The following is a 16,777-nucleotide window of genomic DNA, read 5'->3' on the forward strand; positions in this document are numbered from 1 at the left end:
ATTAGGGAGTGGCCTGAATCAAAATCTCTTTCGAAGGTTCATAGTTTTCATGGTCTTGCCTCTTTTTATAGATGCTTTATTAGGGGATTTAGCATCGTCATGGCTCCCATTACGAATTGTACGAAGAAAGAGAATTTCGTTGGTCTACTGCCGCTGCAAAAGCTTTTAACGATATTAAGCTTAGGATGTCTAAGGCACCTGTGTTGGTCCATCCTGATTTTGGAAAAGTTTTTGAGGTTGCCTGCAATGCGTCTGGCATTGGAATTGGGGGGGTCCTTAGTCAGGAGGGTCATCCCGTAGCCTACTTTAGCGAGAAACTCAATGATGCTAAGCAGAAGTATTCTACATATGGTAAAGAGTTTTATGCTATTGTTTAGGCTCTTAGATTTTGGCGGTATTATTTTCTACCTCAGGAATTTATCTTATATTTTGATCATTTATCTCTTAGGTACACTATGTTGGGAATTGTGTCCTAAAGCCAATCGTTTGACGATTGTGCTAATTATAAATATATATAAATTGATCATTAATAAAAATTATTTGGTCTTTTTCATCACAAGGTTACATCTTAATGAACTCCTATGTTGTGATGAAGTCCTTAGGACTAATTTGATTGATAAAGAAGGATTTATCGCATAGTCTTTAAACTTGTTCACGATCAAACGATATGCTATTACTAGGACGATAGCGATTATCAAGTATAGGTCGTTGTATGACATATGCATTGGTTGTCCTCATAACCAAGTGGTGTAGAGACACTGGTATGGCATGCAAGTGAGATGTAAGAGTAATCTCATTGAATGTGACCAACTGCGGAGTACTTTGTTGTCAAAGTAGCTCGTGAAGGGTATGGGTATAAGTGTCCCTTTGATCTGAGATCACTACGGTGACTTGCAAACAACTTACTGTGCTTTGGTGTCGGATTATTTGAATTTCTAATTCAGTGACTGAAAAGTTTCTGGACATAGTCAGGTACTTGTTAAGTCGGTGTGTGAGTCAAGAAGGGATTGATCCCTCCGAATAAGGAGTTAATGCATTACTATATTTCAATTTGGTAAAATCTGGGTCCGGATAATCCATGTGATGGATTTGAAAGATTGAAATACAATGTGGATGACTATTTTAGGATTGACAGTTAAACTCTAGGTCATCTTGAGCATTGGAGTCAAAGGGATGAATTATACGGTAACCATACACCAGCAGATTCTTGAATGTTGCTTTGCAATCATTCGACTTATCCGGATGTTGGGTCTCATTGCTATATGCTTACATCGATTAGTTCAGGAATTTATTTCTGTGCTATCGACTTAGGTTTGAACCTATGGGGTCACACTCAAAAAAATTTCTGACTGATCATGTGGCTGATCAACGATTAAGAATCGTTCAAGATGTAATCGTCAATTCGATTGATGATTAATCTTAAGCAAAAGTTACGATGAAATAATTCGCTAAGCGTTAGTGAATTAATGGAGAATAAATTAGTAATTATATTGCTGATTAGCTTAATTTGATTGAGCAAGATGTTTGGATCAAATCTAATTGATTTGATTCAATTAGGTTTGACCCGATTAGGTATGAAATGACCTAATCGTAAGGGAGAATTGTCCTTGATTTGATCAGGATTTTTTGGTTCAATCAATTTCTAATTAAATTAAGATTTGATTAAGGATTTAAGAGCCTAATTGGATTGATTTTTATTTATTTAATTGGATCTAACCAAATAAGATTAGGTTTGGGACCAAATGTAAAAGAACCAAAGAGTCCAAATTGATTGGACTTCTCCTTAAAGCCACTCCCTTATCCACACCATTGATCCTTCACACAAATTCAGATTTGCATGAAGGTTTCTCACGCCATAGTATGTTATTATCGCCCACTCTCATGGACATGGATGGGTTTGTTTCAAGTTTGAATTTAAACTTGTTTGAATTCAAGTTTGAAACAAGTTTGGATGAGATTGGTTAGGTTTAAAAATTGATTTTGAACTAATCTCTTATCCTTAACTATCCATTGACGCCAACACCTTAAGAAGGATTTTTTTGTGCGACAAACCTTCTGATTTTCATCGTGAAATCATTTTCTGAGTGTGGGCATGAAGATTGGTTTTGTTTTGATTTTAAATTCAACTCGAATTTTGAATTTAATTTGAATCAAACTACTTTATCTTTATCCCACCCTCACCACTTACGGATGCCAAAAATAAAAGAGGTTTTCTTTTTGGCGTGCGTGAGAGAGAGCTCTGAAAATGTTTTCACCAAGAGAAAGTTTTCTCCGAAGAAAATTGGGTGTGGGCACTTATGGGGCGTAGGTCTTTTGGTGTGGAAACCCTAGGGTTTTAGTCTAGGGTATCGGGAAGAGAGAAAAGTGAGAAGAGAGATAGTCTTTTCTTCCCATCTTCTCCTCTATCTCATTCTCCTCCTAAATGTCCTTTTTCAACCTTTGGAAATGTTCAAGAGTTTTGAAGGAAGGAATCGGATCAGCGTTCGACACGGACTTCGCGCGAGCTAGCACCCTCGAGGTGACCGATCGGATCGGAGCTTCGAGTAGACGTCTCGTAGAGGTCGGACATCCTGTGCGGCTGCGAGCGATGAGGATGAATCCTTTACCATGATTTCTCAACAGCGACGATCGTCGATCCGTGCTCAGATATGGAGTTATGAACTCTGTAAGGTAGTAGATTTGATCTACTATCGAATAGATGTGATCTATTCCTTACATACATGCATGCTGTTTTATGTTCAGATTTTATATACCATATATCATGTCATAGATTCTAGAGTAGGTTGATTTAATGATTAGATCATATGCATGTTTGATTAATACGATTAATCTAGTTGCTTTCCGCTGCAATTTGTTTCAAAAAATTTTGAAATATATGCATGAAATCGCCTATGATTTTCTTCAGTGGTATCAAAGTCTAGGTTCATTATGACATATTATATGTGCATATTAAATCTGAAATTTAATTTTATTTAGATCTGGTATGTGATATCTTAGATCTGAATTTAATCATTGGTTGATCACACAAACTGAAATAAAGTTGTCCTGCTGTAGGGTTTATCCCTTACAGTAAAAAAGTTGTCCTAATTTGTGCTGATCTCTAATAAAATCTGATTTTATTTGATGCATGTGATATTTTTGATCTGATTTAGATATGATCTAATGTTGAAATCAGATATGATATGATTTAGATTTGATCTAAATTTTCTCATATATGATATGATTTGATTAGATACCTAGTAGTCAAATAATCAGATTGAACATTCTTGGCTGTCCGATCATAGGAGAAAGTGGGGTTTTAAGATCCTCTCCTCTCATTCCATGGGGTCTCTCATAGCGTATAGGGGTGCTATTTGTTCATGAAGATGAACCACGAAAGGAAGAAAATTTATTTTTCTGCAAAACCCTAGAATTGAAACTCTAGGATTATTGTATGTGATACAAGTACGAAAAGTAGTAATATTTAATCTTAGTGATTAAAATTATTTTAATCATGAAAAATAAAATCTAGAATCATAAATAAATTTAGATGAGATCTAAAATTGATTTATGATTGATTTTATTTCTGTTTATGCAAAATATTTAGATTTGAAAATTATATAAAGTGTTGTTGTTTTTGCCTGCTGAGTGGACTCCGTTTTGATTTGAGTCGACCTAGTGTCCTAGTTGGTCGGCTCAGCTTCCTGTTAAGCTGACCCAGTTTACATAGGTAAAAAGTAAATGTTATTGTTTATCTCAATGAACCGACTAAGTTCAGAACTTAGTCGACCCATTGTTGTAAGCCGACTTAGTCCAGGGGTGAGCCGACTCAATTTTCAGAATTAAATGTTTATGCATAAAATCAATATAAAGAAATTTACAAATTGTAAAGGAGTTTACAAATTGAAATGGTTTCAATTAAAAACCTTAATCCATGTTAATGCTACACTTAATTGAGAATTAAGAGATGAATCTTTAGATTTAGAATTGTGAATTTAAGATCTAATAACATTGCATAAAATCTGGAGGCATGGGTTAGCTCAAATCTGACCTTTTTTAATTGGGTTAGACCTAAGATTAGAATCAAAGATTTCATAGACTAAAAGAGTAATTGATCAAATCTAACCAAAAATTGATTTAGATTAGGTCAAGGACACTCTAGATCAAATACAATAGTTATAGTTGGTCAAGTCCATATCTTTGATTAGATCAAATGGACCTTGATTTTAGCTCAGCGGTTGAACTTAAGTCTATAAGCTGATCGAATTGAAACTAATTGACCAGTTGGTGTCTAAAGTAAGTTTGGCAATCTTGATCCGTGGTCATTAATTGGGAGCTACTCGCATAGATTAAGTCTATGGTGAGTTAATGACATATCCCTCCCATCGATCTCACTTATCTGGCCAACATGGTGAATTATGTTTTGATCAGATCGCTAAATGATTTGGGTTGATCCATGCTAATTAGGAAATCAGTTCGACTGATTAAGGTGCCCCTAGTTCGACTTGTCTTAGTCCTCTTCATGACTTAGTGAAGTGGGAGGATTTACGACTTGTCGTGTGGACCAGCATGTCTCTAATCCTTTTTTTAATGACTTGATGAAGTCATTGGGAGGATTATTTACTGCTAGTTAATCTCCTCTTAAATTGTATTAACCAAATTCTCCTAAATTATTAGGTCTATAAAATGAGCTGGTTATAGGGATAACTAGATCATAGCCTCCCATTAAGGTAAATGGTAATGGGTCCATTATTTCATATTGACATTGCAGGCATCTTACGTCTGGTGTTTTTCTGAATGATAGAATTATCATTCATTATATGATAACTCTGATGTATTATCTAATGAATGGTTGGATTGGCTGAGTTATACTTGGACCTGATCATTCATTAGTTAGAATCACTGAGTAGGTTCATGTTAATGGTTAAACCTAATCGGGACTTTCAGTGGAGGTCCTTAGCCTACTAAAATAAAATCGGGGGCGAAACAAATTACTAGAAATTATTTGGAGAAACAATTGGTTAAGAACTTACCTATAGATGCACATGGTTAGTCGAGCCATACTCGGATCCGTATATAGTCTATGTGAATTCTAGTATCTACTAAGGAATTAAGGTAATTTCTCGAATTGGAGATAGAGGCTACCAATTCGTATAAAATAGTGGGAGAACCTTTAGACTAAAGTCCAAGTCTTTAAGCTTAATAATTCATGTACATTTAGGTTTTTTGGTTTTTCTTTTAGTTATGGCTGGTAGTCTGTTGCTCCGCTCACTGTTTGATAGTGACATGCTTATTGGATCTAACTTCGATAGCTGGTATTGAAAGTTGAAAATTATTTCAGAGCATGAAAGGATCCTGTATGTTCTTACGGATCCAGCACCTGAAGTTCTCGAGCCTAACGTATGTGATGCGGTCAGAGTCACTTATCAGAAGTTGCTTAATGATCGAACCACGGTGTGGTGATAAGGGCAGCGATGAACATGAATTTAATTATAAATTCGAGGACACTCAGGCCAAAAGAAATCTTTCAAATGTTGAAAAAGTCATTTAGCACCTCTAAAGGTGCATCTTCAGTAGGAGATTAGTCCTTTGAGAAAGAAAAAAAAAGAAGGTGCAAGTGAGTCATGTTTGGATTTTTGAGTTCGAACTGGTTAAGAAGTCTAGGGTTAATCTGAGTCTGACAGAGTGCTTCTTTTAGAAGCAGGGACACTGAAAGAGGAATTGTCCTCCGTATCTAGCGTCTCTTGATCCGAACAGACTGAAAAAGAGAAATCAACAAATAGTTGCTGGATATGGTGTTTATATGATAACATCTTGTGATTTCTCTGTCGGTATGCTACTATCTGGATATTAGATACCAGAAGTCCGATTCATATCTGCAAATTGTTGCAAGGACTACAGATTAGTAGAAAGTTTGAAAACGGTAATAGGTTTCTGAACATTGGAGCTGAAAGTCATGTTTCAGTCTTGATTTTAGGAATTGTTGAGCTTGTTTTCAATTCTAATAATGTCATTTTCAATGATTGTCACTATTGTCCATTTTGATGAATGTAATTTTCGTAGATCTTTTGGCCAAAGATGGATTTACATTATCAATATAGAATGATTTTTGTGATATCATTATGAATGATGTCAAATTCATGTGTGAACAATTAAGAAATGGCAGTTACGAATAGTCACAGCCTATTAGTGTACTGTACATAACAAACAAATACCTAGAGTAGATAATATCACAGATGCTTATCTTTGGCATTGTTGGCTCGATCATATAAACAAGAATAGGATCAACAGGAGATAATTTTCGAAGTCAATGATTGTGAATCATTGTCAACCTATCAATCCTATCTCCTTAGTAAAATGATTAAGTCACCTTTTGCTGGAAAAGGTAAACGAGCCAATGATCTCAGTCTAGTACATATTGATGTATTGGATCTACAGACATGAGTGCCATTAATCTGAATTATTTGAAATGTTCAAACAATTCCGTAATGAGGTAGAGAAACAAACTAGAAAGAGTATTAAAACTCTTTAGTTAAATCGAAGAAGAGAATGCTTTTCTGGCGAGTTTTTGACATATCTAGAAGAGAATGGGATTCTCTCTCAGCAGAATCGAACCTCGTTAGACATGGTTCGATCCTTGATGGGGTTTGTAAGTTTGCTGGTCTCCTTTTGGGATTAAGCTCTTAAGACTGCGTGTTATGTTCTGAAATGGGTTTCGAGCGAATCTGTTGCAAAGACTCCATATGAGATATGGACCGTCGTAATCGATACTCTCTTACCTTAGAGTTTGGGAATGTCTAGTTTATGTCAAGCATTTTGCAAACCGATAAGATTGGATCATGGTCCGATGAGCGTTATTTCGTAGGATATCCAAGAAAACTAAGGGATATTACTTCTACCTTATTGAAGAACAAAAGTTGTTTGGCATTTTTTTTGAAAAGTTCCTTAGTGAGAGAACTTATGCTTCAAGGTTGAACTTGATGAAGTTCGATTGGTAGAAGAACGACACAATCTAGTGAATCTATAGAATTGGATTTGATTAGATCAAATCCAAAACCCGTTATAGAGGTACCGTTAAGGAGATCCGGTAGAGTACCACATCTGTCGAACAGATACTTCGATTTTTAGGTCCGGACGTGATCCTGTCGAACTCAATGAGAATAACAAGGATCTGATCACCTACATGGATGTCATGCAGAGGTCCGACTCTGATTAGTGGCTTGAAGCCATGATGTCCAAAATGGAGTCCATGAAGATCAACGATGTATGGACATTAGTTGATCATCTGAAGGGGTAAAATCCATAGGACGTAAGTGGGTCTTCAATAGGAAAAGGGCGCAGATGGAAAGGTGGAGATCTATAAACCCGTTTAGTTGCCAAGAGATATCGTTAACGTTGTAGTATTGACTATGACGAGATATTTTTTCCTATGACAAAGCTCTCAAAGTTGGAACATACACCTTGATGAGATCAGAATGTATAGCTTCGTTGGAAATAAAAAATAAATTTGCATATATAAATGGGCTGATGCTCTATAGTTGTATTTCTTGTACTGTATATGGATAAAATTCTCTTAATCGAGAATGGTATCCCTACATTATAAAAATAATGGTTAGGCTGTCATCTAAGTTCTCCATGATGGATTTAGGAGAAGCATCTCACATCCTGAGGATGAAGATCTATAGGGATAGATCTTAGAGGATGCTTAAATTATCCCAGTCGACGTATATTGATATCATGTTGAAGTGGTTCAGCATAGATAGGACATATACAAGACTGGATGTGGCATACTCACTAGAGATAGTGAGTTGATACCGTCTGATCTGGAAAAAGATCATTGGAAGGTTGTAAAAATCATTCTTAAGTGTTTGAGAAATACTAAGGACCAATAGATTGATCTGACAATTGGGGTTTATAGACTCTAATTTTCAGTCAGATCAAAGATGACAACATGAGTGTGTCGGGTTACATATTTTATCCTAAATGATGGAGCTATCTGCTGGAAAAGTTTCGAGTAGAACACTGTAGTCAATTTTTTTTGCAAGATGGAATGTATTACAGCATCCGATGCTGGCTAGGAAGCTGTGTGATTACAGAGGTTCATTGGCAAGTTTGGAGTGGCACCATTCAATGATGGTCATGCTATATTGTACAGCTTTGGAGCCATAGCTCATGCCAAGGAGACGAAGTCCCATTAGCTTACCAAGCAAATTCTGTGTTGCTACTACCTTGTTCGAGAGTTCGTGAATCAAGATATTGTCGAGCTTTAGATGAAAAAAAATCTGACCAACCCATTTACTGAAGCCTTGGTATATAGGAGTTCAATAATTAGAAATTGAAGATGAGTATAAGATACTATACTGTTTAGCTTTAGTCCACATAGGAGTTGTTGAAAATTGTGTCTTAAAGCCAATCGTTTGACGATTGTGCTAATTATAAAATGTATATGAATTGATCAGTAATAAAAATTATTTGGTCTTTTTCATCACAAAGTTACATCTTCTTAATGAACTCCTGTGTTGTGACGAAGTTCTTAGGACTAATTTGATCGATAAAGAAAGATTTATCGCAGTCCTTAAACTTATTTACGATCAAACAATATGCTATTACTAGGACGATAACGATTATCAAGTATAGGTCATTGTGTGCCATATGCGTTGGTTGTCCTCATAACCAAATGGTATGGAGACACTAGTATGGCATGCAAATGAGATGTAGGAGTATATCTTATTGAACGTGACCAACCACGGAGCACTCTGCTGTCAAGAGTAGCTCGTGAAGGGTATGGGTAGAAGTGTCCCTCTGACCTGAGATCATTACGATGACTTGCAAGCAATTTACTGTGCTTTGATGCCGGACTATCTGAATTTTTAATTCAGCGACTGAAAGATTTTTGGGCACAGTCAAGTACTTGTTAAGTCGGTGTGTGAGTTAAGAAGGGATTGATCCCTCCAAATAAATAGGAGTTAATGCATCATTGTATTTTAATTTGATAAAATCTGGGTTCGGATAATCTATGTGATAGATTTGAAAGATTGAAATACAATGTGGATGACTATTTTAGGGTTAACAATTAAATCTTAGGTCATATTGAGCATTAGGATCAAAGGGATGAATTATACGATAATCATACGTCAGTAGGTTCTTCAATATTGCTTTGCAATCATTCGACCTTTCTAGATGTCGGGTTTCCATTGCTAGATGGCTATATCGATTAGTTCATAAATTTGTTCCTGCGCTATTGGCTTAGGTTCGAACCTATGGAGTCACACTCAAAAGAAGATTCTGACTGATCATATGGCTGATCAACGATTAAGAATTGTTCAAGGGTGTAATCGTCAATTCGATTGATAATTAACCTTAAGCAAAAATTGCGATGAAATAATTCGCTAAGTGTTAGTAATTATATTGCTGATTAGCTTAATTTGATTGAGCAATGATATTTGGATTAAATCTCATTGAATTTGATTCAATTAGGTTTGATCCGATTAGGTTATGAGATGATCTAATCGCTAAGGGAGAATTGTCCTTGATTTGATCAGGACTTTGGTTCAATCAATTTTAATTAAATTAAGATTTGATTAAGGATTTAAGAGCCTAATTGGATTGGATTTCATTTATTTAATTGGGTCTAACCAAATAAGATTTGGTTTGGGACTAAATGTGAAAGAACCAAAGAGTCCAAATTGATTGGACTTCTCCCTAAAGCCACTCCCTTATGCATGCCATTGATCCTTCATGTAAATTTAGATTTGCGTGAAGGTTTCTTACGCCATAGTATGTTATTGTCGCTCATTCTCATGGACATGGATGGGTTTGTTTCAAGTTTGAATTTAAAACTTGTTTGAATTCAAGTTTGGATGAGATCGGTTAGGTTTAAAAATTGGTTTTGAACTAACCTCTTATCCTTATTTATCTATTGATGCCAACACCTTGAGAAGGATTTTTTTTGTGCGACAAACCTTCTGATTTTCACCGTGAAATCATTTTTTGAGTGTGGGCGTGAAGATTGGTTTTGTTTTGATTTTAAATTCAACTTGAATTTTGAATTCGAGTTTGAATAAAACTACGTTATCTTTATCCCACCCTAACCACTTATGGACGCCAAAAATAAAAGAGGTTTTCTTTTTGGCGTGCGTGAGAGAGAGCTTTGAAAATATTTTCACCGTGAGAAAGTTTTCTCCGAAGAAAATTGGGCATGGGCACTTATGGGGTATAGGTCTTTTGGTGTGGAAACCCTAGGGTTTGGGTCTAGGATATCGGGAAGAGAGAAAAGTGAGAAGGGAGACAGTTTTTTCTTCCCATCTTCTCCTCCACCTCATTCTCCTCCTAAATGTCCTTTTTTAACCTTTGGAAATGTTCAAGAGTTTTGAAGGAAGGAATCGGATCAGCTTTCGACATAGACTTTGCACGAGCTAGCACTCCTGAGAAGATCGATCGGATCGGAGCTTTGAGTGAACGTCCTGTAGAGATTGGACATCCTGTGCGGCTGCGAGCGACGAGGATGAACCCTTTACCATGATTTCTCAACAGCAGCGATCGTCGATCCACGCTCAGGTATGGGGTTATGAACTTTATAAGGTAGTAGATCTGATCTATTATCGAATAGATGTGATTTATTCCTTATATACATGCATGCTGTTTTATTTTCAGATTTTATATACCATATATCATGTTATAGATCCTAGAGTAGGTTGATTTAATGATTAGATCATATGCATATTTGATTAATATGATTAATCTAGTTGCTTTCCGCTGTAATTTGTTTCGAAAAATTTTGAAATACATGCATGAAATCGCCTATGGTTTTCTTCAATCCAGTCTCAAAGGAAACTTAGCGCTAGGCATGTCAAATGGGTAGAGTTTCTCCAGGATTATACCTTTGTTCTCAAATACAAAGCCGGTGTTGAGAATAAAGCTGTGAATGCACCAAGTAATTATTGTCTTCCAGTCCATGAGTATCGAGGTCATTGGTTCTGAGCGAATGAAGGACGACTATCAAGATTGTCCCGATTTTGCTCTCATTTTTCAAGAAGTTAGCAGAGGAAACCGCCAGGAATATATTGATTTTGTGATCAGGAATGGTTATTTATTTAGGGGTTGTCACTTATGCATACCTAGGACATTTTTATGGGATTTCTTTATTTGGGAACTTTATGCAGGGGGCTTAGCTGGCCACTTCGGGTGAAATAAGACCATAGTTTTGGTTGAGGACTGGTTCTATTGGCCATCTCTTAAAAGGGATGTGGCTAGAGTCCTTGCACAATGTTGCACATGCCAATTGGCTAAGGTCAAGAAGCAAAACACTGGTTTGTATACTCCTCTTCCTGTTCCCCACTCTCCATGGAAAGACCTTAGCATGGATTTTATCCTTGGGTTACCTAGGATTGCTAGGGGACATGACTCCGTCTTGGTTGTTGATCGATTCTCCAAAATGGCATATTTCATTCATTGTCATAAGACTTCTGATGCTTCTTTTATTGCAAAGTTGTTCTTTAAGGAGGTCGTTCGACTTCACTATTTGCCTTCTTTTATAGTATTTGACCGTGATGTCAAATTTATGAGTTATTTCTGGAAGACCTTTTGGAAACTGTTTGGGATCAATTTAAATTTTTCTTTATCCTTTCACCCACAGACTGATGGTCAAACAGAGGTTGTGAACCATAGCCTTGGTGATTTCCTTAGGTGTCTAGTTGGCGATAGACTTGGTATTTGAGATTTGTCATTGTCCACAGCGGAATTTGTCTATAATAGCTCAGTGAATCGGTCCACTGGCAAGAGCTCCTTTGAAATTGTTCATGGCCTTAATCCTCGTCAACCTATCGATCTTGTTCTTTACCCCTGGACATCTATGTTTCTGAACCGGCCACCTCTTTTGCTAAACATATTTGTGACCTTCATACCGATATTCGACAAAAGATTGCTATGAACATCGAGAAATATAAATTTGTTGCTGATGCTCATCGTAGGAATATAGAGTTCAATGAGGGTGACTATATGATGGTTCATCTTCGATCAGAACGTTATCCCAAATATTTTTTCAAAAAATTGCATGCTTGTGCTACCGGTCCCTTTCGCATCCTTCGTAAATGGGACCTAATGCTTATTATATAAAGTTACCCTCTGATTTGAGATTTAGTTCAGTTTTCAATATTGCGGACTTGTTACCTTATCAAGGCACATTTGAGCCTCCCACTATGCCTGCAGGTAATCCCACTGGTGGCACCACATCACCTACAGTACCAGTTTCAGTTCTACCTCTACTTCCACCGCCATCACCAGACCATGTTGAGTGCATTATTACGAATGAGACTATATCCTCTGCTAATGGTGGATTTCAACGATTCTTGGTTAAGTGGCGGGATTGATCAGATTCAGATGCTACTTGAATTCACGAAGATGAGTTGCATCGTATTGCTCCAGAAAGTCCAGATCTTTTAGAGGCTTATCTCAATTTCTCGCCAGAGACGAGTTCTTCCCAGCCTGGAGGGAATGATGAGGATCAAGGATTCCACGCTTATTTTAGGCAGAGGCGTCGTAATTTAAGAATTGTAGGATTTTGAATATTTGAGAGATTTTATCTCATTTCCATAGTGAGAGAAAATCTTGTTCCTGTCTTAGAGAGATTTTATCTTGTCCATCTTAAGAATTATAGAATTTTGAATATTTGAGAGATTTTATTTCATTTCCATATCGAGAGAAAATCTTGTTTCCATCTTAGAGAGATTTTATCTCGTTTCCATATCGAAAGAAAATCTTGTTTCCATCTTAGAGAGATTTTATTTTGTTTCCATCTTATTTGAGAGATTTTATCTTATTTCCATATTGAGAGATATGATTTTCACTTTATTAAGATGTGATTTCATTTCTATCCTATTTGAGGGTCTATTTAAAGACTCCTATTGTATTGAAGGAGAAAACTTGGAATGACAACTTGAAAATCCTAAAGTGGGCTATTTTTCTTCCTCTTGATTTCTTTATTCTTCTTTTATTTTATTTTTCATTTCTATTTGCCATTTTGATTCTTCTTGGTGCCGCATCAACTAATGTTCTTTTCAAAAATCATTCATTTATGGTTTCATAAGGAATCTTACAAATCTAAGGTGTGCTGAACATGAACTTCACGATATTTCTAGCATCTTTTAGTATAAGAGAGACAGACAAGATTGTTTGTTTAAATGAACACAGGTGAGATTAGTGCAAGATGCCACAAAATCAACCAAAAAAATTTAGATATTTGTCTGCTATCATGTTTCCTGCAAAAATAACATTTGTCTGCGATGAATTGGATAATCTTTTGAGATCCAGTTTCACTACTTCTGAATGTTTTGGAGTAAAAATATATATTGAATAGGTTTATTACTTCTGACACTACATTGATAATCTTGGAACACTTTCACCGTTGGAAAAAGCTGCCAACAAGTTCACATAGGGAAAATTCCTTGTAACAAACCTTGTGTTTCAGGAAGTTCTACTTCTAGATTGCCCCCTAGTTGGTCTAATATATTGTATTATGAATTAGTTTAAATCTTTAATTTTACCAATTACTTTTTCTTAGCCAACTCACTACTTGGAAGCTCATACTCTATTCTTGCTTTTGGAATTGAAAATGTTGCAAGAAAAAAAATATGGAGACCATAATATATTTAATGCCATCATTGACCTTGTGCTTGAACTATTACCTTGTTACTTTGTTTTCTTCCCACTTGACCACAGAAGTTGGTCTTTTGACTAGATTAAGGTCCATCCAAAATGACCTCATTGTGTATTAAATGCTCAAGAGTCAAGAGCTCCTACTTGGCTTCCAAAAGTCTAAGGTTTTTCTGTATCTTAATTTTTGTGTCTGTTTCTTTTGCATGTTCTATACTGTATCTTGAACTTTAGATCATGGCAAAACATCCTTAGATGTTATGTTAGCAAAATGATACCTCATTTTAGTCATTCCACCAAACAAAACTTTCAAGACAAATATTACATCTAACCTTTCTCCCTTCCTCCTTAATGATTTGTTTTTGTAACTCATCTCCTCCTTTGCTACTTGTTTGACACAAAAATTTGAAATAACACATATCTAAGAGATGGTAGAGTCATCCAGACTTCTTCCACTAAATACTAAGTCTGCTATTGGGAATAAGTTGAGACGCCCCTTTGGAATGTTAGGCAAATTTTATTGTTGGCTCTCAGTCTTTGTCAATTCTCTAGAATTTTGTTTGAAGTTACTGCCTGAGGCAGATTTAAGCAAGAGAAGGCCTTGCTAAACCTATATGGCTAGTTTGTCGGTTTCAGATTTACCTCTGTTTCTTTTCTTTTGTTTTTTTGTTTTGTTTTGTTTTGTTTTTTTTTTTTTTTTTTGTCACCAGTAATGCAACCAAGGAGCTAGCCTGCATTGTTCCCCTAGACTTAGAGTCTAGACTAAGAGGGATGATGATAAAGCAGAAATATGAGCTAAATGCAGGTCAAAAGTTCATTCATGAAAGAAATGGGGTATTTCTTCACCAAGTCTAGTGAAGGAGCTAGCAACATTATCATTCCCACATTTTTCTTTGAGATTAATTCACCATTCTTGTTGTTAACAACAACAACAAGAACTGCTACCACTAATATTACTAGGATTACTAGTTCTACAAGGAAAGGGTGAATTTACATACTAAATTACATATTTCATGAAAACTAGAAATTACCTTTGCAGTTCTTTAACTTATGGTTCATGACCACATGCTCCTCTTGAATGTATTATGTACCATGTAGTGTCTGGAACAAGTGGTTGCCTGTATGAAAATGAATTGAAAACAGAGCCGCATACACTAATCTTAGACAGAAGTTCATACATTGAAGGTAACTCAGTCAAGCAGAGACAACCAAATGACATGCAAAGCATAAAATATTGGTGCCTCCAAGAGTTCAGTTCGTCAATTCAAACACAAAAAGGATTTTGGTAAGCGATTTCATGTTTTCATGCTTCTCAAAGCTATAAGAAAGCTGCTAACAAGTGTCACTTGTTGAACAAGCCAAGGGGGATTGCTTAAAGTCACGTACAAGAAACCCTCAAAAAGTAACTGCTATTCTGTTGTTGTTGGACATAGAATCAAAGGCCTAGAGGATAGGCTTTCTGATTTATCCTGCTCCCACCACAACAATTTGTTTGGTTGTGACATGGCCATCGAATTGCTTGGAACCAGTTATACAGCTTCTTGCTACTAGATAAATGAAGGAAATGTAGGAGTGGAATTGGTTCTTCAAGGAACAAAGTAGATGGACATGGACATGAAGGATTCCTTTGTTGACTCATTTGAGAGCCCATTCAGTAATGTGAGGCTTGGGGTCATGCATTCAGTTATTCAATATGCACACAGATGAAGTGTTCTTCTGTTCTCATATTCTGCTCTAAACTATTCTTCCTTTCTTTGTCAATCTAAAACTGTTCGAAGAATTTGTTGGGAAACTACTCACTATGACACATTTGTTTTATATACAGGTTCTTTGCACACTTGGGGGTTCCATATTCATTATAATCCTACTTTTGCGTGTGATTTGGTCTTTATTGTCGCACATCCAGTCAAGAAGTTACGATGTTAATGAGGGAAGAAGTGGAACCTACAATACAACCTAAACTATGATGGATAATTTTTTTTCAAGTTCCTCTCAGCCGCGTTGGGTACATATTCTCTAAAAATCTTTATCTTGTACATCTGTTCCTGATACATTGTAAATTGGCTGGATAGCCTCTTATGAGAGAGAAAAATCACAAAATGTTTCAGTACTTATCATTTCTTGGATGAACCAAATATTCATCAATTCAAGGTGATAGTTGTATATAAGGATGTCAGTTTTATTTTCTCAAGTGGCTAGAATTACCACTTCAAATTTCTCCTTTGAAATGGTTTGACAGTATCTAGAATTGTAGATCGGTTTAAGTGTTCAGATGATCAAGTAACCTATCCCTGGGAAGATTGGGATGGATATCTAGAGACCTTACAAGGAATGGACTGATGATGGGAGAGTGCATTGGGAAGCATGTTGAGTTTCTCAACATTGATACCTTTGTTGATGACCCAAGCCCAAGGTATGTGTTTTATGTGCAACTAAATTTTCTGTTGATTTGGTTCTTCATATGTACAAAATGGCATCATATATTTTACGAACATGTAGTAACAAAGTCGAATTTATGTTTCATGAATCAGCAAATAATGCCGAGATGAAAACTCAGTGTCAAAGCTTATTAATTTTTTCCTATGATCTTGGCATTGGATATATTTGGGTTATTTTGGCTTATTTTGTTGAACGCTGCTTGATCATAGTTTAATCAACATGATAGGGATGGAAGGTTGCTGAATATTTTTTAATTAGATCTTGCTAATGTTGCTGATAAAATAATAATAATAATTGAAAAGCTAAAAGAAAAGAAAAGGGTTCAGTTTTTTGGATTTACCCAAACCCATTAAAAGGGTAAGCCTTGGTGCAGTGGTAAGCTTGGTCTATCATGGCTTGGAGGTCACGGCAGGCTTTTGCACATGAGGTAAGGCTGCATTTATCTGACCCTCTCCAGAGCCTGCAATGGCAGAAGTCTCGTGTATGGGCCACTCTTTTGATTCACCTAAACCTCTTTTCATGCTTATAGAATGGTTATAAGCTTGTTGTCAGATAGAGAAGATTGAACCTAGTTGTTGGTTGATAACCTTGGTTGGCAGGCATCTTTGCTATGTGTTGGACGTGTTAGTCCAAAGTGGGCACCCATGATGAGTGGGCACCATTCAAATTTCATTAGTGGGAAGAGAAGGATAATTTCAACTGCTTTGAA

At 36.2% G+C, this 16,777-nt stretch overlaps 1 protein-coding gene across 4 annotated transcripts in view; it reads left to right on the forward strand.

Moving 5' to 3' along the window:
- Nucleotides 1-15,797, forward strand: part of LOC105034022 (uncharacterized) — a 30,383-nt gene extending 14,586 nt beyond the window's left edge. The window contains exons 4-5 of one of the 4 annotated variants that reach the window (XR_012139666.1): nucleotides 10,345-10,536; nucleotides 15,455-15,797. Coding sequence is in view for 3 of the 4 variants with exons in the window: in XM_073253744.1 (XP_073109845.1) it covers nucleotides 10,355-10,501 (147 nt within the window). In the remaining variant the exon portion in view is untranslated. Of the gene's footprint in view, nucleotides 1-2,454; nucleotides 2,524-10,344; nucleotides 10,537-15,454 lie in introns of those variants that run through there. The other 3 variants (XM_073253744.1, XM_010909045.3, XM_029261486.2) reach the window with 3 other exon arrangements.
- The last annotated feature ends 980 nt before the right edge of the window (nucleotides 15,798-16,777 follow it).

Source organism: Elaeis guineensis, chromosome 3 (assembly GCF_000442705.2).
Source record: "Elaeis guineensis isolate ETL-2024a chromosome 3, EG11, whole genome shotgun sequence".
NCBI classification, from domain to species: domain Eukaryota; kingdom Viridiplantae; phylum Streptophyta; class Magnoliopsida; order Arecales; family Arecaceae; genus Elaeis; species Elaeis guineensis.